At 49.5% G+C, this 22,892-nt stretch overlaps 10 protein-coding genes across 10 annotated transcripts; 4 read left to right on the plus strand and 6 right to left on the minus strand.

The window, feature by feature from the left end:
• Positions 1-78: 78 nt before the first annotated feature.
• Positions 79-2,410, plus strand: BU24DRAFT_369683 (isoamyl alcohol oxidase-like protein; the record flags this gene model as incomplete). The annotated part of the gene is made up of 2 exons (XM_033524406.1): positions 79-848; positions 898-2,410. The coding sequence occupies exons 1-2, from the start codon at positions 412-414 to the stop codon at positions 2,408-2,410; spliced, it is 1,950 nt and encodes a 649-aa protein (XP_033384147.1). The 5' UTR covers positions 79-411.
• A 540-nt stretch (positions 2,411-2,950) lies between these two features.
• Positions 2,951-5,563, minus strand: BU24DRAFT_450458 (MFS general substrate transporter). Its single transcript, XM_033531029.1, has 2 exons — positions 4,650-5,563; positions 2,951-4,504 (listed from the first exon to the last, which is right to left on the minus strand). The coding sequence occupies exons 1-2, from the start codon at positions 5,119-5,121 to the stop codon at positions 3,189-3,191; spliced, it is 1,788 nt and encodes a 595-aa protein (XP_033384148.1). The 5' UTR covers positions 5,122-5,563; the 3' UTR covers positions 2,951-3,188.
• Positions 5,564-5,669: 106 nt separating this feature from the next.
• Positions 5,670-6,747, minus strand: BU24DRAFT_492007 (uncharacterized protein; the record flags this gene model as incomplete). Its single annotated transcript, XM_033533868.1, has 2 exons — positions 5,670-5,889; positions 5,938-6,747. The coding sequence occupies 2 exons, from the start codon at positions 6,745-6,747 to the stop codon at positions 5,788-5,790; spliced, it is 912 nt and encodes a 303-aa protein (XP_033384149.1). The 3' UTR covers positions 5,670-5,787.
• Positions 6,748-8,602: 1,855 nt separating this feature from the next.
• Positions 8,603-9,552, plus strand: BU24DRAFT_450460 (uncharacterized protein; the record flags this gene model as incomplete). The annotated part of the gene is made up of 3 exons (XM_033531030.1): positions 8,603-8,775; positions 8,848-8,968; positions 9,016-9,552. 3 exons carry the CDS (start codon positions 8,603-8,605, stop codon positions 9,550-9,552), a joined length of 831 nt encoding a protein of 276 aa, XP_033384150.1.
• A 606-nt stretch (positions 9,553-10,158) lies between these two features.
• On the plus strand, positions 10,159-11,192 carry BU24DRAFT_492009 (uncharacterized protein; the record flags this gene model as incomplete). The annotated part of the gene is made up of 3 exons (XM_033533869.1): positions 10,159-10,408; positions 10,463-10,604; positions 10,656-11,192. Exons 1-3 carry the CDS (start codon positions 10,269-10,271, stop codon positions 11,190-11,192), a joined length of 819 nt encoding a protein of 272 aa, XP_033384151.1. The 5' UTR covers positions 10,159-10,268.
• A 325-nt stretch (positions 11,193-11,517) lies between these two features.
• BU24DRAFT_391085 (taurine catabolism dioxygenase) lies at positions 11,518-12,783 on the minus strand (the record flags this gene model as incomplete). The annotated part of the gene is made up of 3 exons (XM_033525098.1): positions 12,486-12,783; positions 12,094-12,435; positions 11,518-12,047 (listed from the first exon to the last, which is right to left on the minus strand). The coding sequence occupies exons 1-3, from the start codon at positions 12,697-12,699 to the stop codon at positions 11,518-11,520; spliced, it is 1,086 nt and encodes a 361-aa protein (XP_033384152.1). The 5' UTR covers positions 12,700-12,783.
• Positions 12,784-14,030: 1,247 nt separating this feature from the next.
• Positions 14,031-16,329, plus strand: BU24DRAFT_441317 (phthalate transporter; the record flags this gene model as incomplete). The annotated part of the gene is made up of 9 exons (XM_033530435.1): positions 14,031-14,253; positions 14,294-14,354; positions 14,408-14,598; positions 14,645-14,862; positions 14,913-15,086; positions 15,134-15,360; positions 15,422-15,558; positions 15,619-15,927; positions 15,989-16,329. The coding sequence occupies 9 exons, from the start codon at positions 14,031-14,033 to the stop codon at positions 16,201-16,203; spliced, it is 1,755 nt and encodes a 584-aa protein (XP_033384153.1). The 3' UTR covers positions 16,204-16,329.
• Positions 16,330-16,706: 377 nt separating this feature from the next.
• BU24DRAFT_185566 (uncharacterized protein) lies at positions 16,707-17,706 on the minus strand. The gene has a single exon (XM_033521666.1). It carries the CDS (start codon positions 17,424-17,426, stop codon positions 16,797-16,799), a length of 630 nt encoding a protein of 209 aa, XP_033384154.1. The 5' UTR covers positions 17,427-17,706; the 3' UTR covers positions 16,707-16,796.
• Positions 17,707-18,145: 439 nt separating this feature from the next.
• BU24DRAFT_422119 (uncharacterized protein) lies at positions 18,146-19,313 on the minus strand. Its single transcript, XM_033527901.1, has 3 exons — positions 18,899-19,313; positions 18,785-18,844; positions 18,146-18,730 (listed from the first exon to the last, which is right to left on the minus strand). The coding sequence occupies exons 1-3, from the start codon at positions 18,939-18,941 to the stop codon at positions 18,534-18,536; spliced, it is 300 nt and encodes a 99-aa protein (XP_033384155.1). The 5' UTR covers positions 18,942-19,313; the 3' UTR covers positions 18,146-18,533.
• Positions 19,314-20,871: 1,558 nt separating this feature from the next.
• On the minus strand, positions 20,872-21,969 carry BU24DRAFT_409000 (carbohydrate-binding module family 1 protein; the record flags this gene model as incomplete). Its single annotated transcript, XM_033525894.1, has 3 exons — positions 20,872-21,689; positions 21,751-21,840; positions 21,882-21,969. 3 exons carry the CDS (start codon positions 21,967-21,969, stop codon positions 20,872-20,874), a joined length of 996 nt encoding a protein of 331 aa, XP_033384156.1.
• Positions 21,970-22,892: the final 923 nt, after the last annotated feature.

Consider the following 22,892-nt stretch of genomic DNA (forward strand, 5'->3'; position numbering starts at 1 on the left):
GTTGAGTACATCCAACAAATCGATAAGCAAACAAAGGACTATTACGCTGTAGACGTTTTTATAGATCCTTGAACACACGTTGATTGCAAAGTATCTGGATCTCGTTCACTAGATTACTCAGGGGATGTAATGACAAGAAGGGGACATGCATCCTTTTGAATACTAGGAAAGGAGATGAAATACGGAGCCAGACCAGCACTGGGATTGCGCTTTCACGAATGCAGGGTCTGAGCATCTTTCAGGATGCACTCGCCACCAGAAAAAGCAGCAGACTAACCTCCAGATTCCACAACCCCAAGGATGTGGGGCCTTTGTATGAGTCGGTCCTGGGATCTTCACATAATAAATACAATTCAACTTCCTACGACCTGCTCTGTCGGGATTCTGTGACAGCTGTGAGCAACGGAGAAAATGGCCCCCAGTGCGTTTACATCGGCCCTTTGTGCCGGCCTGCAGTTTGCAGCCGCCGTCTCTGCACTCCAACCTTCCAATCATGCCGTTGCGACCAGGGACTCAACAGTGCCTGCTCCGCTGTTTGCGTACGAGAAGAAGCAGCTTACGATCGAGCGCATCGCAGCATTGTCGCCGGAAGATGCCGCGCTCATCGATTTCGACGACGACGCAGTTGATTCCGACGTAATTATCGACAAGCCAAAGGGATTTTGCAAAGTGTTTCCTGGTGACGATGACTGGCCCTCTGATGACAAGTGGGACAAGTTCGATGAGTTGGTTGATGGCGCACTCATTCCAACAATCCCTCTTGCAGCACCGTGCTATAAGAATTGGGGCCTATACAATCCACAACAGTGTGCGAAGATTGCGAACCAATCAGTCGATCCTTATCTCCAGTAGGTACCTTTGCATCGGAACCTATGAACAATACTGATTGGAGGACAGTGAGGCGGATCCAACGTCCAACATGTGGCCGGTCTTCCAAGGCCGGACATGTGTTGCTATCGACAGGCCTGATGGCACTTGCTCACTGGGGGGATTCCCAGCTTACGCTGTTAATGTCTCTTCCGTGGAGCAAATTCAACTCACCTTGAACTTCGCGCGAAACAATAACTTGCGTTTAGTCATCAAGAATACTGGCCATTGCTACCTCGGGAAGAGTCTTGGAGCCGGTTCCCTCAGCATCTGGACGCACAACCTGAAGAACCTTGAGTTCATTGAGAACTACAAGAGCGATTCTGGGTATGAGGGCCCTGCAGTGAAGGCAGCCGCAGGGGTGACAGTGCGAGAAGTCTACCAGTTTGCCGAGAAAAACAATGCCATTGTGCTCGGTGGAATCTGCGAGAGTGTTGGATTCACTGGCGGTTACCTTGCTGGTGGTGGCCACACTCCCATGTCCGGTTACTACGGCATGGCCGCAGATAATGTCGAGGCGCTGGAAGTAGTAACAGCTGATGGTCACTTCGTCACAGCGTCCAATACGTCTCATCCAGATTTGTATTGGGCCCTTCGCGGTGGAGGAGGTTCGACATTCGGTGTTGTCACTTCGGTCATTGTTCGCGCCCACCCTCAAGTCCCGATAGTAACGTCGACCATAAAATACGCAACCTCAGCCAACGTCAGTAGAGAGCTCTTGTGGGAAGGAACTCGCAAGTACTTCGAGCTTTTCATCCCTTTCACAGATGCGCACACCTACTCGTACTTCTGGATCTGGGCTCGCGGTGGAGTGAATGGCACCCTCTCATTCGAGATGCAACCGTTCTTCGCACCTAACCATACGATAGAGTCATTCAACGAGCTCGTAAAGCCCTGGTTCGATCACCTCCGCGCCCTCAACATCCCGTTCACAGCCGAAACAAAGCTCCATAACACTTTCTACTCTGCATACCACGAGAACTGGGGCAACGACACTGTGGGATCCTCAGCTACTGTGCCGGGGAATCGACTCTTCCCTCGCGGTAACTGGGAGGATCCTGAGAAGTTCAACAGAACGTTCGACGCCATTCGCAGACACAGCTTAGTAAATGCCCGAACAGTGGGAGGATATCATCAAGCGCCTCGCAACCGCCTCAACGTCGACAACGCCGTGTCTTCGGCCTTCCGACATGTTATTTCTTTCCTCATCGGTGCTTCTCTCATCGAAGGCGACGTAAACGCAACCCCGGAGCAAGTCAAGAAGGCTACAGACGTGCTGATCAACGATGTCATCGGGCCTTGGAAGAAGGTTGCGCCGGACAGTGAATTCGGCGGCAGTTACCTCAACGAAGCAAATGTCGTTGAACCGGACTGGCAGTCGAGTTTCTATGGTGTTCAATACCCGCGGCTGCTAGAGCTAAAGAAGAAGTGGGATCCTAGGAGCGTATTCTACGCCACAACAGCAGTGGGAAGCGAGGAGTGGGAGGTATTAGACGGAGAGCAGGGAACGCAAACACAGAACGGACGCCTATGTCGTGTCTAGATAAGTGGGAATATCAAAGTATAGGATCCATATTCTGTATTGAGATGTAATAATATAATATTGCTCCCAACATACCCAACCACGGTAACCGTTTCCCACTTTACACCTAGCTCGCACCCAGATCTGTCGATGTCTCACATACGAGTTCCGTTGACGTCCTTAACTGTCCAAGCTAACAACCAGGTCAGGCGGTAATGTCGCACCACATCTCGCTACATTCTTGGTTACGCCCTCCATTCCCAAACAAGTCAAAGCCATAAGATTTAAGACGCACACTTAAGCATCCACCCCAGCCAGACAAGGCTGAGACTTGCTTGCTTGGGAAAGTGTCGAAGACGGCACTAAGGTTGACTAGCATGGGAGAGGCATAAGTTGGGAATACAGTAGCGTCGAAGCTGGTAGAGCCCGGACAATAGTGGTGTTGGTGATAGCTGTGAACGTGGGCCTAGTCGTAATGAGCGTTGGTATTATTACGAGGGACGAGTGATGCGTCGCGCGCGGCTGTTCTCAAATCGCCCACTTATGCCTACTGCAATATAGCACACATTTAGCCATTTCAACCACATTGGAATACTAGGCAATAGGAAGGTCGTTATGCAATTAATCGGACTTGGTATCTTCAGCCTCCAGCGGACGTGGCGTTGTTACTTTACAAAGGAAAACCGTACCGTCCCCTCTGCCACAACATGGTAACAACCACCACACTACGCGCAACTAATTATTCACGGGTATCGTAAAAGCACTTTTTTAATGAAAGGACCTGCCTCGCAGAGCACCTTCATACCTTTGTAAATCTCTCAATTATCTCCCTCTTCACCTCCCGTTCCGCCCTCCACTCTCTTCCCCAGTACCACTGGATCAAGGGTAGCGGCACCACGGCCATCACTGCGAGTCCCAGTGAAAGGAACGTCGACCAAGCACGAAGCGCATCCAGGAGGGTCTGAACCAGAACCACGCCTGCAGCGCTCAGCAGTAACCTGACGAGGTTATTTGCCACGATACCTGCATGTTCGTTTTGGTGCCAAAGATCGGTGACGAGCGTTTGGTGGACGGTACACCTTGCGTGAGCAGTGGCTGCGATAACAAACTGCATGAAGAGTGGGATGGCGATCCAGCCCTTCAGGACGGTTGCTCTGCGATAAGCAAGTGAGAACCCGTAGGCGCACAGTGTGAAGGTGAAGCAGACGGCGATCCAAGGTAGTCGTCTCAGCCTGGTATGTTCGAGTGGAAACTCCGCGGGTAGTTCCTTCATGCAGAGCTTGGCTTTAGGAGGGAGCATGTTCTCGGCTTTGAACTTTGAGAACGCGAAAAGAATGTCGCGTTTGAGAACCTTCTCCATCAGGGTTGAGCCGGTCACCACTCCAAGAGCATTCGGAATGTATGCGAGGCCAACTTGCAAGTCGTTCAGGTTGAAAATAGTCTTGAATAATCCGGTAGTACTGACGGTTACCATCATCCACATCATGAAGATGATCGCGCCGGACAAGACGTTGATGGCGACATCTTTCTCCCGCAACAGTATGAAAGGCTCCATAAAGGTCCGCACGGTTAGGGTCGATGGATTTTCTGGTATAACAGGCAGCGATGCATTAGACGACTTCCGAGCATGTGCGGGCCTTCGTACGATGGGCTTATGGACTGCACCAACTTTGGCCGATCCGTTCCCTGCAATGCTGCGAAGAGTCTCGGGAAGGAATAGCGCGGTAACAGCGAACATGGCCACTGCTATGCTCAGTAGAAAGATGAATATCGCGCGGCATTTTATCAAGTGAGAGAATGTGCCGCTCAATAGTGGACTCAAGACCAGAGCAACGCTTTGGGCTGACTTGTAGAATACCAGGAAGGTCTCGCGATCTGGATCCCGAGAAATATCCTTTATCACTGCACTGCCAATTGGAATGACTGATGCAATGCTGGCTGCTTGGAGCCCTCGAAGAGCTATCAATACTGGAAAAGTAGGCGTGGTAATGAGCGGAATACTAGCTGAGATGAACAGGACCGTACTGATCAGTAGAACCGGTCGACGTCCAATGTGGTCAGCCAAAGGGCTCCAGAGAATGCCTGCTATTCCGTGGAAAGCAAGGTACGATGTCACTGTCAGTGTAATGTCGCGTAGGTTATGATCCACATCCTACACATGTCAGCGACCATTGTAAAAGGTTTGATAGAACTTGACAAACCTCTGAGATCGTCACCAATAGAGGAAGGTACATTCCAAAAGCTAGTCCTGGAAACATACCAATGACGGTGACGATGCCGACGATCAACCATTTCGTTCGGAAGGAGAATACGTGATATTTTTGCTGAGATGTCTTGCTGTAATCGACTCTCTTGGGCTGGGTCTTTCTTTGTCCAATTTCAATCACATGTGGTGATTCGGGTGATAGTACTGGAACTGGCGCCGCGGTTTGCGGCTGAACTTCAGTTGGCGCGAATGATTTAATTGAGTATGCCTTCGGTATGTCTGGGATGATAGGAATGATTGCTTCATTATTTTGTTGGTGTTCCAATGATGGTTGACCATTACTTCCGTTGTTGCGGTACTGCTCTGGGTCGAATCTATCGGCCTTCGCTATCATTCGAACATCCGAGTTCATCGCATACACTCCTGAGGTGATTTCTCTCCATCCTTCCAGCGTCGTAAGCGGTCGTGAGAAGCGCTGTGAAATCGACCACGAGCTGCTTCGTACTGATGGTTCGTAGAGCGACATTATTCCCGAACCCAAGGAATGGGCATTCGTTGAAGAGAGCAAACAGTCGAAGGAGGGAAAACAAGTGGATACCTTAGGTACTTAGGCCTAGTCATTGCGCAACGAATCGGGATTTCAAATCATTGGGGGAAAGAGGGTGTATCGGCCAGTCATAATGGCATGCTAAGGTATTCAACTAGGTTTTGTGCCACCCTTCAATTGTTGGCAGCGAAGGCGTTAAGGCGTTGTATAGACATCGTGAACGAGGTGCAGCAGCCACAGGAGCTAACTCAGCTAAGTCGATCCCGAAACCGTTCGTGTTTGGTGTGGCTCGGGCAAGATCGCTCCCGCGCCCACACGCAGAATCTCCTTATGCATACAGAAGGTCAAACTCTGATGAATCGACCGAGGCAGTCTGAACCCTGCCTGTCCCAGATACTAGATGGGTTTTGGTGATCTACTCGTCGCGTTGCGATGTTGATGTGTGGCACCATTCTGCGAGTGTGGATCACTTGCATTGAACAATATTATCACACTAAGCCAGAACAGCTCATCATTTTAGTGATACCCTTTTTCATTGGATAAACTTGATGCCTTGTTGGTTCCGTAAACAGTTTCATCCAATTCGTATTGCTTGAAGAGATGGGGGCCGGCCCTCGGTTCTCTTCCGATGGTCGAGGACTCAAATCAAGTCCCAAGCGCGTGTTGCTGCACTTTAATCGTCGTAGTCTTCCTGACCAACAAAGGCCTTGTGTTCATATCCTGGCCCTTTCTTTCCGCACATTTACTCTGGGAATTCCATCAGTAGATGTAGATAGGTTATAATGCCAAGCTTACCGGCCCTGGGATGTATAAAGCATCTCGCTTCAGCTTTCGCCGTTTTGCGATGATCACCACTGCGAGGATGATCATAACGGCTCCACCTAGGCTAGTGTTAGGTTCGGTATCGTATATAGTGTCGCGAGATAGATTACTCAATGCGCCCGTTGTGATCAACAACTTTTCTGCAACTGGAGACAGGGAGGACGTATCACTAGGTGATTGGTCTGCTGCCATGATGTATGATGGTTCATCACTGCTCGTCGTGAATGGGGTAATTTGCGATGATTTTGCGATGTCTGAAGGCGTTCCTGCAAATACAAAGCTTGTAGCAATAGTAGTTGATATCCTGTTGGTTGTACTCGGTGTAATTAAGCTCACGAGGGAAGTTCCGGACATAGAAATGGTGGTCAGTGCTACGACCGCTGAATGGCTGGAGAGTATTGAATCAGTCGGTGATTCAGATAACCCAAAGTGTGGCTGAGGATTATCTGCATTGACCTCGCCCACTATTGGGATTGGCAGCGTTGGTAAAAGTTCTGACGTAGTTATGGATGTGGGTTGCGGAGGTTGCAATGGACCTGGACCTGGTGCATTCGTGGGCCTATTTGGCTTCGGATCTAGAGGTGAGGGAATCTGTGCCGATAGTTGTGGGGGTGTCGGTGGTCGTTTCTCTTCAGGTTCCTCTGGTTCTTCGGGTTCCTCGGGTCCCTCAGGCTCCTGCTCTTCGTTTTCCTGCTCTTCAGGCTCCTCAATGTCACTGTCTTGCGGTCCGCTGTCGTCGTCGTCCTCAACGTCGACTACACCCTGACGCCTCAGGAAACGCATCGCGGGTTGAGGGCGCATCAGGCTTGGCCTTATGGTGCTTGCGATGGGCAATCCTGCTGCGAAAAGCAAGATGGCAACCCATTGTATTATTGCCATGGACTCTGCTCATGTTTATCACTTTTACCAAGTACCAATCCTAAAAATACCGTATGATGAAACTTGTTTGACGCGGATGGCGGCCAAGGTCAATGCCTGCCCGTTGTTCAAGCCAGGACGTACTCCGAACACCATTTGCGCAACGTCGTCAGCGATGTCTGGTGCAATACTTGGGATAAACCTCGTCGATTATAATCCTTCATCCTACTAAGAATCTATAGAGATATCATGAAACGTAGTATGTGGCACATGGTAGTTGCCAATAATATGAATCAAACTTGGATTACGTTCTTGGAGCGGATGCAAGTTACATCCATGATTATCCACAAGATAGGAGTACACTTCCAACTTGGCGTTGTTAAAAGGTATACACTCGAGTAAGCCATTTAACTAAATACGATTCAATTCCGGTAGTGACGCCGGTATTTTGACCGTTGGTAGTGAACAGAATCAGACCCAATGTTCGGTTCTGTTTCACAGCCCTGCGAGATATGCGACTCTGTCGGGGAATTTATTAGCAAGGTCTTCGAAACTTGCACAAGCCAATAGAATCAGCCATTATGCAGAATGATTTTCTATAATTCAGACGTCGAATTTATTGATTTCATGACTGTACGGCGGTGCACTACCTCAGTGTCAGCAGACGATTCTGAAATGTTGAACATTAGTGTGAGAAACTCGCACAACTACAACTTTTATGTATAGCAGTTGCTTTCCACTTCTCTTCTATATCGACTTGCCTATACCCCCTATATTTCAAGTAATAATCTTCCATGGGCAACGTACTGCTTATCACGCCTTCATTTTGATACGCGAGTGTGAGCATCTGTCTGTAATCTAGTGATAGATAACTCTATTGCACTCCAACTGAGTTTACTACATCTATGAGGAGATCCGAAGGCTAGATTTTGGTATATTAAGATCCCTTTGATCAATTATGCATCACCTTAGACTGTTTGTGAGCCCGTGCCAAGTAATTTTCTGCCAATCACTCACTATCACTTACAGAGCTGCCCGCATGGTGATTGGCTCCTACCAGCGCTTTGTTGTGAATTCACTTTACCTCCACCTATAAGAAAGTAAAAAAAAAGGTCTTGCCATCGCAAAGCAGGCTCGAACCCAGGCGTACCAGAGGCAGAACTGGAAGAAATCTAAATTTCTAACCACTACGCCATCGATCCCCAGCCTGGCAAAAAAAATGGCAAAAAAAAGGTGGCCACTGTAGCAACTCCCCTCAAGATGAGTTGCCCAGACTCATCTATCAGGTTATTACTACAGTGACCTGGTATTGGTGTATCCACTGGAGTCTTGGACTCCAACTCTTAAAGCATGTGAGAGCTTTTAGATGTGGACGGTAGGATTGGTACAAGACCGTGTGGTATCCGCAATGGTCGTGAACCAAATACGAATGAAAGATTTGCAAATTTTATAATATATATACATGGTTTAAAAGGCTTTTGCAGTATGTTTGCCTTGACAATGCCAAGCAATTTTGTGCGACCATTCCTATCGCTAGAGTGGTATAGTGGCCCACGAAGTGAAGGACGGCCAGATAGCTCATGATTGCTTCGACCTGTTTCTACCTTTTCAATCACTCGTCAGTCTCTATCTTTTCCCTCTCGCATCCTTTTCTTCTCTCAACCTTTCCTCCCACAACCTCATCTCACTCCCCACTCGAAACGCTTTAACACTTAAGCAACAATTGTCGACGCCAGTTTCGTGACACGGTTATCACTCTTATTGGTGCGCTCAAACGACCATGACTCCAGCACCAACTTCTGGTTCCGAAGAGTGGGTAGAAGAGGACTTCGACCCACTACCTGACGCGGCAGTCGTCTCGCTCAACGAATGGGCTGCTCTTCACTTAGACTTGAGGTTTCTACGAGGTCAGTTCGACAGCAATAAGGACATGCAGGCTGAAATGATGGAGAAGTAAGTCTCGTTATCCGAGTAAAAGTACGTATTCGGACCATCTAACATGCAAAGACGATATGGCTACATCAGTTCCAAGCCTACGGCTCCAGTCATTGAGTTTGTGGCTTCAGGTATATACTTTCCTGTATATGCCCATATGGTCACTCAAACCGCGCAAAGCATTAAGCGCATGATTAAGAGTACCACTTCGGTAAGTAGACTCATGTTCGTGGTCGACGATGGCAATAACATATTCAGGCCACATCGTATAGAGCCCCCATCGAGATCAAAGTACCCTTCCATCCCTTTGTGGCTCAGTGCGCGGTGGATTGGTGGAAGAATATGAAGGTAGACGCAAAATACCAGAAGCGTCTTGAGGATACACACTACTCTTTCTTGCCTGCCGACTACAAGGAGCTGGATGTTTCCTCGACCATGTCCACTGTGAAACTACTTATGGACCTCCACGACCTAGCCCTACACTTTGATGACATACTTCTCCACGGCTGCATCCTGGGTAAGCTCAAACATGGACTCTACCATGGCATATGGCCTTTGGAAGACATGGCCGAGGGTCTTTGCATAGCCTATGGCCGGGCAGCCCTTGACAGGAATGGTCGAAACTTGCGGAAGATCTTTCTGTCAGCTTTCGTTCGCTCTCTTCCTAGACTCAAGAGAATAGTTCGCCTTGCTCCGTTGTACGCACGAGTGCCGGAGCTGGAGTTGGACATCCGTAGCGGACTCACATGGATTGCCCAAGACCGTCTTGAGGACGATACTACTAGTCATGACTAGCTTTGCATTCAAAACTACAGATGCCGGTAAATACACGAATGGCTTAGGTAGTTGGGGAAACGTTCGAAGGAGTCAGTCTTGAGACCCTTTCCACCTAACAGGGAACCCTCCACTCTTTGTATATTAGACATGTCAAAACAACAATAAAATAGACATGATATCCGAATGAGCTCAATAATTTTCACCTATGCCCCGTGAAGCTAATTTCCATAGACGGATAGTTGACTTAGCATCATGGATAGGAATATTGAGCAGTGTCGACCCAGTGTAGTCATGATAGAGAAGTGAAATAAGGTCCACACTACCATGCCACCAACTATCCTAGCCTACGAGAAATAGTGCGAAATTGGTGCGAAACACAGTGTCCGTAAGGAGATGCTCTCCCACGACGCCGTAGGAAATCACTCTGGATTAGGCAGATAGGTGGAAGTGGGGGGTAAGTCCCGTTTACAGCGCTTTAATGATTCTCACTCTATGATTGGCCAATGATCCAACACTCTATGCCATATCATTGGCTCGTTGAAGTGGCGCCAAGAAACATGAAATGATTCCACTGCCCAAGTGAATGTCAGGTCCAAACTCTGCCACACAAAGCTCACAAAGGTACAACGTTTCCCAACTTCGACTCCGCTCCTCTTCAATTCAAACAGTCAACAACCCCGCCTTACAAACACCAAACCACACAACGAATCCACTAAACCGAACAAGCGACTACAATGCCAGCAGTGATGTCCCATGTGCCGCCTCTGGTGGAAGAGGCGTCGCAGCAAGCATGGGTAGAAGCATCTCTTGATCAACAACTCATCTCAGGCCAACTCAAAGGACAAAAAGCCCTACAAGCCGAATTGCTCTCTAGGTAAGAGCCATCACTTCAAGCCCGTCGCCTTGAATACATACCTAACGCTGTCAGGCGTCTTCAACATCTTACTCATGCTCACCCCAAGAATCCTATTCTGGCGTTCCACAGCAGGGGAGTGATATTCAATATATTCGCGCCTTTGGTGACTCAGACTGCACGCGTCATTAGAGATCAAGTGGATAATCATCCATCTGTAAGTATCTTCACTTCTCACGCGTGCGCAAATACGCTTACAGCATTACAGCCTACGCTCTACAGGGAGTGCCTCGACATTGCGCTCGATTTTCACCCATTCATAGTGCAGTGTGCTGTTTCCTGGTGGAAAAGTATGAACCTCGAAGTCGGCAAGGAGAAGCGATTGTCTTGTGCACATGCCGTCGAACTTCCCCAAGACCCCAACGAAGTCAATTTCACCGCCCGCATTTCAAGCTTCAAAGTTCTATTGGAACTCCATGATATTGCCCTTCACTTCCAGTACGAACCACTTCAAGCTACCATTCTCTCAAAGTTCCGGCACGACATCAACCATGGCAACGTCTCCATGCTGGAGATGGAGGAGGGCATTCGTGTCGCATACGGTCGTTCCTCGTCGGATAGAAATGGTCAGGTTCTGCGCCAAGTCTTCCTCACTGGACTCCTATTCTTCTGGAACTCGATTGAGGAATTCGTTGACGTTCATACTTTGACCACCGATTTCCCAGAGTTGGTCTCCGATCTTCGTCATGGGGAAATTTGGATCCAGCAGAACCAATCTCGATTGCTCACCCCTCGCCATACCTAGCTTTCTACCCTATCCATATGACTCGATAGAGATCAAGACGCTTGGTTAGAAGCTTCCAATGGCACATGAGGCCGGTGAAGTGGTTTGACGCACTGCTCCATTGGCTGTGTCTCCACATTTGTATATTAGACTTATCAGAAGAGAACAACTCAGATATGTTCATTCCACTCTTTCCAAGCTATTTTACCGTGTGATGATTTGATTACTTGGAAGAGGAAGTTCTTTCATGTCACAAAAGACGGGGCCCTCATGATAATACTCCCAAAAGCATATGAACAATTAGTCCTGGTAACTGACACTAGACAAAGCGAATGATAGATAGCTATTACTCTACCGGCCCCAAAGCCTCCCGTCGAGACTTGCTATTCGGATCGAGGTACGGCTTCTCACCCAAGCTGACTGCCCTCTGTCCCGTCCTCGGCCCAAGTCCTTGATAGTCAAAGGTAGCCGTATGATATACAGAGCGATTATCCCAGATAGCCAAGTCGTTCTCGTTCTGCCAGCGGTGCCTCACCTGGAGGTCATGGTTCTCAACGATCAACTGCACGAACCAGTCCAGCGCATGTCGACTCTCCTCTTTCGCGAGGCCATTGATCTGCTGTACGTGATGGCCAACGGCGAAGATGCTCTTCCAGCCTGTCACAGGGTTTGTCCTGATGACCGGATGAATGGCAGTTAGGTCAGAGCCGACGTTCTCGGGCGCGCCTCTGGGCTTTTCGTATAGTTGGAAGCCATTCTCCTTTGCTGCAGCGCCGAAGCCGGGCTGGGCATAGGTTGCTGTAAGACCTTCGAAGAACTTTTGGTAGGGCTCTGAGAGACGGTCGTAAAGCTCGTAGCCGGATGCCCACAGGGTATCTAACCAAGTCAGCTACAGTACATTTGTCTTCGATACTCTACTTACCTCCACCGGTCTTTGGCAGCTCGGTCAATCGCAAGAGTGCATAGTCACTGGGAACAGGCTCAAAGGTGATATCGCTATGCCATCCATCCTTGGCGGTTTGCTTCCTCTCTGCGAAGTTCAAAAATCGGTTCTTGTAGATCTCCTTCGCTTGCTCCGAGCTGATGACACTGATCTCGTCGTCCTTACCCCCGAGACGACGCCCCGAGTTGCTCACGGGGTGGATGTGGAGTTTAGATGTCTCAGGTTTGCCTGCTAGCTGGCCCAACCGGTGTGCTAGTTCCTTCTGGAGGTCATTGTCGAGATCATCCTGCTTGCGGAAGAAGACCACACCTCGCTGCGAGACTAATATTATGTTAGCCTGAGTCCTTGGGGTTCGATACATGATGGCTCACTTGTTATGGCCAAGTCTCGAATCAGTTCATCCGAATTGGGAGCTCGCAGCCATTCCTTCAAATTGACATCGACGAACTCGCGTCCGATCACTGGTGTCACATCGAAAGACTTGTAAGAGTCCAATGCGCCTTTCAATTGAAGAGGCTCCCGTGGGTATGCGGACTGAGTCTCGGCCTGCTTCTGGTTGACTTCGGTCGTTGTTTCTGTAGACATGGTGATTAATGGGGTTGTGTTTGGAAATGATATCCTCAATCACTCAAACTTGCTGGAAATCGAAGATTTATATACTAAACTTTCGCAGTAGGCACCCAGATATGATGTGGCATCGTGCCATATTTGATGGTGTCGTTCATATTACTAGCACGTAATGGCCTCATCACATCATCGCAAATGTCATTCGTGGACTCTAGACGCAAATACACCAACATGTGAGACTTCATCGATTCTCGTTGGTGTTTTCGCGCTCATCATACATAGATCGATATGGCAACATTCCCTAAATGGAGCGCCGTTGAGGGGTTGACGACGCGACATGTGGGGGAGGGATTGCGTGCTATACGGCAACTCCAAACCCCAAAGTCGTAACGCACCAAACTCGAGTGAACGTCGCGACAACCACACACTCAACACCATATCCTCTGCGAATTCCAACAATCGAGGTCCGAATAAATGCCGTTCATTGCTAGCCATGCCACTACCACAGAGCTTCGTGACATTGCATGCTTATCCAGAATCAATTTCGCGGGCTTGACAGCGCCCTCGTGCCTTGGCTCGATGATCATGATCCAACAGGCTGTTGCCGACCTAGGGCTTCCCGCATCGCAACCCATCAATTGAGAGCGAGTAGTTCATCAAACTCAACAACATATTCCTTATCGCAATTGTATCATTTTCACGCAATATGACAAACGCCTGTTCCCCGGGAGCTCATTGGATAAACCAGAGCATCAACGCAAGGTCAGCTTGGCATTGCTACTCCACATGGTCCATCATACCTCGGAGCACTTTTCCCTCATGTGTGATCTAGTGTATTGGCACTTAACACTTCTTGCGTCGATGATAAGCATCAAGCCCCGAGGTTCGGGATCAGATAGCCTTCAGCTTCGCCTCAACGGAATGCCTGTTTGTAATCCACGCCTTCGAATGGCATCATGTTCATTGAAAGCCACTTTTAAGTTCTTTGTGGGCCTGGATCATCAGGCGTGAACATGACTTTCAACACAGCTCCATGATGGCAAAGAGCAGTGACATGCCATAGACATGAAGCTGAAAATTTGAAGGGCTGGATTCTGTCGATGCGTGCGCTTTGGTGGTTATGGACTCTTGGGTGCTTGCAAGGTTTCAGCAGCAGCCAAGCAGCCGAACTGACCTAGAAGAACATTTGCCATTCTTCATCCATATGGCGTGGTCGTGCCACTGGCCAAGACGGCTTGACGTCTGATTCAAGCTCTCTGGCTACACACAACGATATTGTTTATATGTTCTTGATCTGCCTGGGAATACAAGATGAACAACCAGTCAGATTCCGGAAATTCTTCAGCAAGATGTCTACAGTGATACAGCTGGCGAGTGCCTCACACGGCAGTTCTACTCCGTCTTCGTCTACTTACGGAACTGTTGATGGCAGAGCTGTCCTTGAAAAGGATGGATCGACCATTGTTATTGCGGATGATGTACCCGAGCTAGGCGTACCGCACGAGGAGAAGCGATTTTGGTTCCAAAGGGCAAAGTCCGACTACGATCCCGACGCAATTGCAACACTTGTGGGTATAGACCTTAATATTGCTGAAGAATGATTCTCATGTAGTTCAGCCTAGTGTTTTCGATAACCCTGAGACGGCTAAGAAGTATCAACCGCACGCCAAATGGTATGTAGCATGGCATTGATGGAGTGGATCGACTTGATGTTGACAATTTCCAGGGAGAACCTCGAAAGATTCAATCCTTTGGCACGATGGACCTGGAGAGAAGAAAACAAGCTTATTCGAAAGATCGACATACGCATCATGGTGTTCGCATGCATTATGTTCATGGCATTGGAATTGGATCGAGCCAACATTCAACAAGCCAACACTGACAATTTCCTCAAAGATCTGCATCTGACAACAAATGGTAATGGTTTCTTCCCGCAGAAAAGATCATAGCTAACATTCCTCAGATTACAATCTCGGCAATACGGTTTTCAAGCTCAGCTTTCTCTGTGCCGAATTACCTTCTCAGCTAGTGTCCAAATGGATCGGCCCAGATCGTTGGATCCCCATGCAAATGGTTCTCTGGTCCATCGTCGCCTCTGCGCAGTACTGGCTTTCCGGGCGTGCGAGCTTTCTCGCATGTAGGAGTCTTCTCGGCATCTTACAGGGTGGTTTCATTCCTGATGTGGGTGTCAACTACCTCTATGTTACCATATCTTCACTGACTGGTTGTAGATTATCTTGTACCTTTCATACTTCTACAAGCACCACGAACTCTCTCTTCGCCTCGGGTTCTTCTGGACGGCCATGAGTACTGCCGACATTCTCGCTGGCTTCTTCGCCTACGGCCTGCTGCGCCTTCGTGGAGTTGAAGGAAAGGAAGGTTGGCGTTGGTTGTTCCTGATCGAGGTAAGCCCCTCTGTCAGTTTAATTTGATTCTCTCTGACTTGAAGCAGGGTCTTATGACTCTCGTCGTCGGCCTCGCTGCCTTCGTACTGATGCCCGCTGGCCCTTGCCAAACCAAGAGCTGGGCACGTGGAAAGAAAGGTTGGTTCACCGACAAAGAAGAAGAGATCATGGTGAACCGCGTCATTCGAGACGACCCATCGAAGAGCAGCATGCACAACCGACAGCCAGTCACGCCGAAGCTCTTGTGGCAGAGCTTGATGGACTACGATCTTTGGTTAGTATCCTACGTGCCGATGAGAGTTTCAAAACAATTGTCTAACAGCACATCGCAACAGGCCGCTATACATCATCGGACTCGTCTGGCAACTCCCAATGACACCACCAAGCCAATACCTCACCCTCTCCCTCCGAGGTCTAGGATTCAACACCTTCGAATCCAACCTCCTCGCCATCCCCCACCAATTCCTCCACAGTAAGCCCTCCCCCCTCCCCCCTCCAACTCAAAACCATCACTAACCACCCACGTCAACAGTCATATCCATGCTCTCCCTCACCTACTCCGCCGAAATCTTCAAGGAACTCACCTTCCACAGCATGACCGGCCAGATATGGGTGATACCGTTCCTGATCTGGCTCGTCGTCGGCAACGTCGCCAAGGCGAACAAATGGGTCGTCTGGGCCGTCATCACCCTGCTCCTCAGCTACCCGACCGCGCATCCCATCCAGGTGGGCTGGAACTCGCGGAACTCGAACACCGTGCGCTCGAGGACCGTCTCCGCGGCTACGTACAACATGTTCGTCCAGGCTTCGGGAATTATTGCTTCGAATATTTATAGGAAAGGTACGTGAATGTCTCAATGGTGGAATTTGAATGAACGTCTGTGCTAACACCTGCGCGTTAGACGACGCACCGAATTACAAACGTGGCAACCGCTCGCTCTTGGGCATCGCCATCGGTAACATAGGCATCTACCTTCTGACCAAGGCGTACTACGTCTGGCGCAACAAGTCGCGCGACAAGAAGTGGAATGCCATGACCCGGGAGCAGCAGCTCGACTACCTAGAGAACACGACAGATGAGGGAAATAAGAGGTTGGATTTCAGGTTTGCGCATTAAGTGGTGTAGTGATAGGAGGGGGAAAGAGATGAAGGAAGGGTTGGGGGTATGGAAGCGGAATAGGATGTTTGAGGGTCGGAGTAGTCGGTTCGACATCCGGGTGAGAAGAAATATACTACGCTCAATAGAACAAAGATGTGAAGTTTTGTTAGATAGAACTATCTGTTACCACGCTCAATCTTCTGTCTATCAAAGTGCTAAATGTCAGTGCCCCGAACCGTGTCTTTTCTCATCACTTGTATCGACTATGTGTGTTCTATATTCAATCAGAGACAGTCCGAATCACAGTACGAATCTTGTACCAAGCGTCTCGAAGACGCCGTAACTCCTCCTGTAGCACAAAAACCAGAGCTTGCCAGCACCGCCCTTCGAGAGATCTTGTTGTACCTCTGTTCTGTCTCCACAGGTCGGTGACCGGCAATCCCATCCCGTTATATCCGCCACTACATCGCGAACGACATAGGTATATCTACTTGATCCACGCCCCATATCCGCGGTGCCGTATCGTGTCCACCCATCTCAGAGAACAACTTAGATGGGCGCGCCTGCACGAAAGGATATGCAAAGCGATGTAAAAGACTATATCGTTGATTCTATCCCGCATACGAGGTTTCCAGACGGCGAATCTGGTTGTGCCTTCGTCCGTTGAAAGGTCGTTCTTCGACTTCTGTACAGCGGCCTAGCGTGTAGGACTGGCATCTTTCCAGTATGTCTAACGCGGGCATGTTGGAAATGTTATCAGGTGGTGATGGACAAGCTGGTGCCGAAATTGTAAAAGATGAGAAGTATGGTTTGACGGTGGGTTCTATGACGGTACGTCGGCTTAAGGCTCGGCGCCTTGCGGCGGGTTCCGTAGATCTGGAAGAATCAGCGACGTTTTCGGATGTACTGTTTTCTATTTGGATGTTAGAGGGATGGGGGATCAGTTGTATGTGTAGTCTTGAGGTGGTAGATTCCTTGGATCGAATCGAGGGAAGCGGTTGGAGGCTCGTTCGCTGCGACGGTCGCTTGTGTATTACTTGCGCTATTCTGTGGCGAGTCCAGCGATGAGGCAAGTTGTCGAGCTGTGTAGTCACTCTAAGGGATTCGAGGGCAGTGGAGGGAGGTGATCTGATGGGAAGGGTGAGTCCCCAATGTTCCCGCGTGAGTCTAAAACTCCCGCCGATGCGTGTGCCTGCTCGACAACGCCAGCCGTGTCCACAAGCCTTGTCCTGAGCCCTCATGAGAAGAACTTGCTGATGCTGAAATGCAGTTGTAAAGGTGCTTCAGGTATCGCGAGGAAGCGTTGATGTGGGAGTAACATGATTGACCTCGATGAAGCCATCTCCTGGACCTCCTCATGCCCACTTGCTGCCCAACCCCTCCAGTAAGACGTCCTTCCCTCTCCGCCTCTCGACGGAATGGTATAATATATCATTTATTAGAAACTTCGCGTACAGGTTCGTGCGGCGTGGCTGTCAACATCGATGCGGATAAGTGAGCAGCCGTCAAAGGTAAGGAAACAAGCGCACTGTGTATCGCGAGTAATCGACCTCTTTGGTACTCCCCTCCCGCATCATACGACGCATCATAGCCGCGGTCGAAGCCGGTGCTTCCTCGACACGGTCACCAGCAGCCTCAGTTGAGCGAGATGATAATAGAGACGGTGTAAAGAGTAATTGGACGCGTATGCTGACATTTCAATACGTAGGTGAGCTCTTGGGTATCAATACCCCTGAGTAAATGGGTGTGCGCAAGAGGTACGTCATGCTCGTCGTGTTAATACTAATCATGTTCGCGTTTATTCATGTAAAGATTTGGCACAACGTAGATACGCCATTAGTGGTCAAACTTTTCAATACGAAGGCACTGGCGTTGGTTGCAGCAAGGCCAAAGTCATGTTGTAGTTTAAAACAGTGGCTGAGCGGCGGGGCATCAGAGTCAGAAGGAACACAGACAATTTGGGAGATTGGATATCCGAGACGAAATAGGCTGGATATCAAAACGCTGATGCACGGACTTTGCATTACTGCCGAAGCCTAAAACTCCCAATCCAGTTTCAATAGGGTATTAAAGAATGTACAAGAAGCGAAACCCGATTTCCAAGAGAAGAGAAAACTGAATAGAGCGGCCAAGTTTCGCGAGCTGGCAATTGACATCATTAAGGAACAATGCCGAGGTTGGAAGGAAATACAGGAAAAGGTCCCGGGCGCTGGTCAACTGAAAATCAAGACAAATGAAAAGACCCTTAGTTGGTATAGGAACAATAAGCGGTCGTCTAAATGATTTCCGCACAAATCGTGAGAGAGAAAATTGAAGTAGGTGGGGGTCGCACGCCGGCGTGCCTCCGCCTACCTGGACGTTCCGTATCCGTGACCATAGTATTGTGATGAAGAGGCATTCTGCATGCGCTGTTGTAGAAGAGATTTGAGAGCAACTTCAGCAGCCTCCTCATGGCACTGATCTAGAAAGCGATAATCGCGCCATAGTGGGGCACGGTATTCCTTTCCATTGACGAAGACACCACTGGACCAAGCTGTCCTTATTCCTGGTGGCGGTCAATAATGAGCGAGGAGAAAAGTCCTAGAATGATACTACAGACCTCGAGGATCGGAATAGTCCTGGAAGTGCGGCTCGTCCAATCGATTTTCGGCACAGTGATCTAAATGGTTCGCCTTTAAAAGGTGACTTGCGGGAGTAGCAACAGGGAACAAACCTTTGAGCCTCTGAACCCACGAAACGGGCTGGTTGTGCGCCATTGCTGGAGGGGTCGTTCTATATAATCTTCGATTACTCGAGAGACAAGCACTTGTAGAAGGATGAGTCGGCTACGGTCGGCGAAATAAGTGGCAGGTGAAGAATCTGGGACAGGCGCTAAAATTGGGACTACGAGTCCATGTTTATAGACGTCAGGAACACACATCACAATTGCATGGTTCGAGCCCCGCAGAAGCCGGGAAGAACGTGGAAAACCGAAAGAAGATGCGCTCAGTAGCATCAGCAAAGGTTGTCGTGGTACGGCACTGCGCTGGTGGGAGGGGAGCCACGCTGGCGCTGCAAGACATCGCCCACCATATTGACCAAGCAGCTGTTCAGGGCCAGCGAGGAGTGCTTGTGGAGGGGTGGCAATCCGGCACTGAGAAAAAAAATCAAAGTTGATAGCGCCCAGGTAGCAGATACATATATGTCATGCTGCGGGAATACCCAGCGACCAAACTGGTGGGTCCGGAGGGCCAATTACTCGTGAATTGATGGAGTTTCGGAGGCAACGGGATGCTCAGAAGAGCTAGGCCCAGGCATGTGCTGGCAGCAGGCTGAGTATAGACTGCGTAGGGCATAAGGTGGCTTCCTCGACGCGAAGCCAGATGTTTCGCAGGAATTGGGCGAGCGTGTCGTCGGTCGCCGGCCCGCCTTCGGTACATGGAACGCTAGTGAGCGCGCCGTGCCGTTTCCGTTCCACAATCTGGTGAGGAGAGTGGGTGCGTCATCGAAAAAAGGCATTCGCGTGTCTGTCTGGATACTGGCGTGCGTGCGGGCGACGTGTTTACGGACTTCGCTCTCGAAACCTGCATGCTGAAATCATTCCTGCATCCAGTCGGGCCTGTTTTGTTTCTCTGATGTGAGGTGCTGATGCAGGCTTCGTCTGGAGTGGGCCTCCCCACATGCCAAAATCCTCGAGCGAGCGGTATCCATTTGCTCTAGGGCGGTGTGGCGTAGGGTTGATTGATAAATAAGCCTCGCAGTGCGTGTGCGGCTCCTGTCAGAACTCTGTACCAACACTCCTTCCCGAGGCCGCAGCTATGGCCATGGGTTCATCTCATTTCCAACGAGCGAGTGATAGCAGCAGGACGCTGTTGCTGTGCCTCGAAGCCGCAGACTCAGGGCTGACGTTCCTGTATCCTGGTGCCAGGGCAAGACGAGGTGTGGGTCTCCAGATACATATGCGGGCGAGCCGGAACGTTTCCTTATCGAGGGGTAAAAACGCGTCTGCCACTTGGCTGCTCGATGCGTTGTCGCTCGTACTGCGGTACCTCGTCGACAGATAATTATTACAGGATGGATGAAGCTGGGATTTTATGAGGGTGTGACGTGTCTGACAAGGTTGAGTTGATGGACCGTCACTATTAACCCGCCTTACAAAAGTTTGTTAGCTTCCAGACCTGCGCTTGGACCTTCACGTGTCAAGGTCCTTCCCTGTGTGCTGGGTGACGGTGACAAACCTCGTCTCCCCCAAAACTTTCTATGTGTATACTTGTTCCTACTCATAGGAACAAATCACCGTAAACGTCACTGTGGGTTGATCAGATTCAGGTAAATCCCTCAATTTCCAAGAGGGGCATATCCAAATCCTATGACAACGTTATGAAGGGAATCACGTGCCACCACCTCCGCAATTGTGAGTTGTAGATTGCTCCTTGCTGCAGAAGAAATAGCAATCGAAATCTTCATTCAAACCGTAGAGCCATATAAGCCTGTGATTTTGAAGTATGATGGTGATCAAAATAGATTGTGAATAGTGCAGGTTGACTATGACCCACTACCAAATGCTCCGTATAAGAGAAGCAAGAATTTCGTACTTTAATCCTACAACCCGGTGAAAATCGTCTTCTCTGCAGACCTGTCTACACGAATGTACGGCACAGCACGATCTGCCGAAACTAGTCCCACGATTCGTATAGTACCATTGTACTACTGGCACTGCGAGTAAAAGTCGTTAAGCTTCTTGCATGTACTCCCCGCTACACAACCACAACCCGTGAACCCGTTTCCACCACACTGGTCCCATTGCTTAGCGGGCGTGCAGCCGCCAGTCCCGGGACTTGTAGTGGTAGCTGGCCTCGCACTGGTCACAAATGAAGATGACACAGCAATCTGGGTCGCGGTTGGTTGTGAGGCTCCGCCAGAGGCGGTGACGGAGGATCCAGCTTTCCCAGCAACGGCCTCGGTGCCGCCAGGGATGACCGCTGGGCCGGGTGCAACATAAGGAGTGCTAAGCACTTGATACATATTGAAAAGAATGCCTGGGTCAGAAGCTTTGTACGCGCCAGGGAAGCTTACGCCCGACGGATTCGACGACCCACCGCCTGTGACAGTGATTTGGTAGCATGTCATGTAGAACTGCGCGCCACCTGACGAACTTGCAGAATGCAGCGCTATCGCCTCGGCTCGAAGCAGATAGTCCCCTGGGGCGAGGTTGGCGGGGATTAAAACGTCCATCTTTCCGCAAGCCTTGTTAAGGTCTTTGGTGCCCCAGTAATCGTCCGAGCCCTGTGAAGTGGACGAGGCTCGCGCCCACGTATCTTGAAATATCTTGAAAAAGGGAGTAGATCCATCCGCCGTAGACGCGTCGGCTACTTTACTGAGATAGACCAAGACGGGTCCGTAATGAGCTCCGCCGATCGCTTCTTCGGTACATCCTCGCGTGTTGTGCTGATGCATTTCTATAGTGACAGTTCCTCCAGCGGCTACGCTGCACTTCGAGCTGGCGAACCCTTGGTTTGCATTGCCTACGGAAGATTCAGTTAACCTGGACCCTGGATAATGACCATCTGTACGGAATACACATACAGCGAATGTCGTTGGAGGTCACATCAGTGATAGGGTTGTTATTGTTTGGTAACCGCGCACATACACCACCGTATTGAATGGTTAGATTCACTGATGAACAACCGCAGAAAGATCACTTATCTGGTCTACACCGTTTACCCAGAGTTGCTGCCAGGTAGCATGACCCAACACTCTAGGAGCCAAGGTCACAATACCAGCAAGACCAACGATGACCTTCATGATGAATCTTTCCGAGCAATGCAATATACAGGATAAAGAAGTGAAGAGTAGATGGAGTGCTGATCATACAGTGTACCATGGTCCAAGATATGGAATTTATACTCCCTTGCCATAACGAAATGAAATATTGGATACTAGCCTGGAACGGTGTGCCACAGGGTCACAAAGCTCCTGCTAGCCACAATCGAACTTGAGGGAGGAGTCCAGAGCATCATACTTGGTGGAATAGCATCGCGGTCGAATTTGTCGAGCAATTTAGAAAACGAAGCTTAGGATGGTCGCCTGCCGGGATGTATCACCCCACAAACGGTACCGCGGGAAATTGACCGACAGCCAATTACCCAATGTGGTCAGGTTGATGGCTGCCGTACCAGGACTTATTCGTACATAGGCTGTTCGTGGGCTTCTTGTACCATATCAGATACTATATAGTCATGGGCGTTGGTGTCTATCACGATAACGAAAGCTAAAACAGAAGGCATACTAGGCAGCGTTTGGCCCTTCGCTCAGCCTAGATGTGTGAATTCTTCGAGCATCTTACTCAAATCCAGATGTTCCGATAATGGCTGAGCACTCTTAAGGTTACATTTTCTAATTGGTGGAACTCTAGCAAGTGGTGCTTTATTTCTGCAACACTATCAGCACGTGGAGTTCAGTAGATATACGTGAGGAGCAGTGTCCGGGTACACGACCCTAGCGCGGTCGAAAAAACCTGGAGCAAGACCTACTGTAAATTGCAAACAATTTGCCTAAATGAAAATCCATAAGCCCTGCACGACAACATTCTCGCGGTACAGGGATTCCCCAGTCTTGGCGGCAACCCAATGCACCTTCAAGTCATTTCAGGCTGAAGGAATCATCACATGCGCCGTGTCTTGCTCTAGAGCAGAGACGGGGATTCGATAATTCCGTTCTAACAAAAG

This window comes from Aaosphaeria arxii (assembly GCF_010015735.1).
Source record: "Aaosphaeria arxii CBS 175.79 unplaced genomic scaffold BU24scaffold_4, whole genome shotgun sequence".
Classification (NCBI taxonomy): Eukaryota; Fungi; Ascomycota; class Dothideomycetes; order Pleosporales; genus Aaosphaeria; species Aaosphaeria arxii.

What these genes read in the sequence shown, in the direction of transcription:
- BU24DRAFT_450458 (XM_033531029.1), bottom strand. Translation starts at nt 5,121, where the DNA reads ATGTCGCTCTACGAACCATCAGTACGAAGCAGCTCGTGGTCGATTTCA. An exon ending in CGGCATCGTCACCGTCATTG is followed by an intron (nt 4,505 to 4,649) that starts GTATGTTTCCAG and finishes TTACACTGACAG; the next exon opens with TGACATCGTACCTTGCTTTC.
- BU24DRAFT_185566 (XM_033521666.1), bottom strand. Translation starts at nt 17,426, where the DNA reads ATGAGGGCTCAGGACAAGGCTTGTGGACACGGCTGGCGTTGTCGAGCA.
- BU24DRAFT_422119 (XM_033527901.1), bottom strand. Translation starts at nt 18,941, where the DNA reads ATGGCGCACAACCAGCCCGTTTCGTGGGTTCAGAGGCTCAAAG. An exon ending in GTGGGTTCAGAGGCTCAAAG is followed by an intron (nt 18,845 to 18,898) that starts GTTTGTTCCCTG and finishes CGAACCATTTAG; the next exon opens with ATCACTGTGCCGAAAATCGA. An exon ending in GGACTATTCCGATCCTCGAG is followed by an intron (nt 18,731 to 18,784) that starts GTCTGTAGTATC and finishes GACCGCCACCAG; the next exon opens with GAATAAGGACAGCTTGGTCC.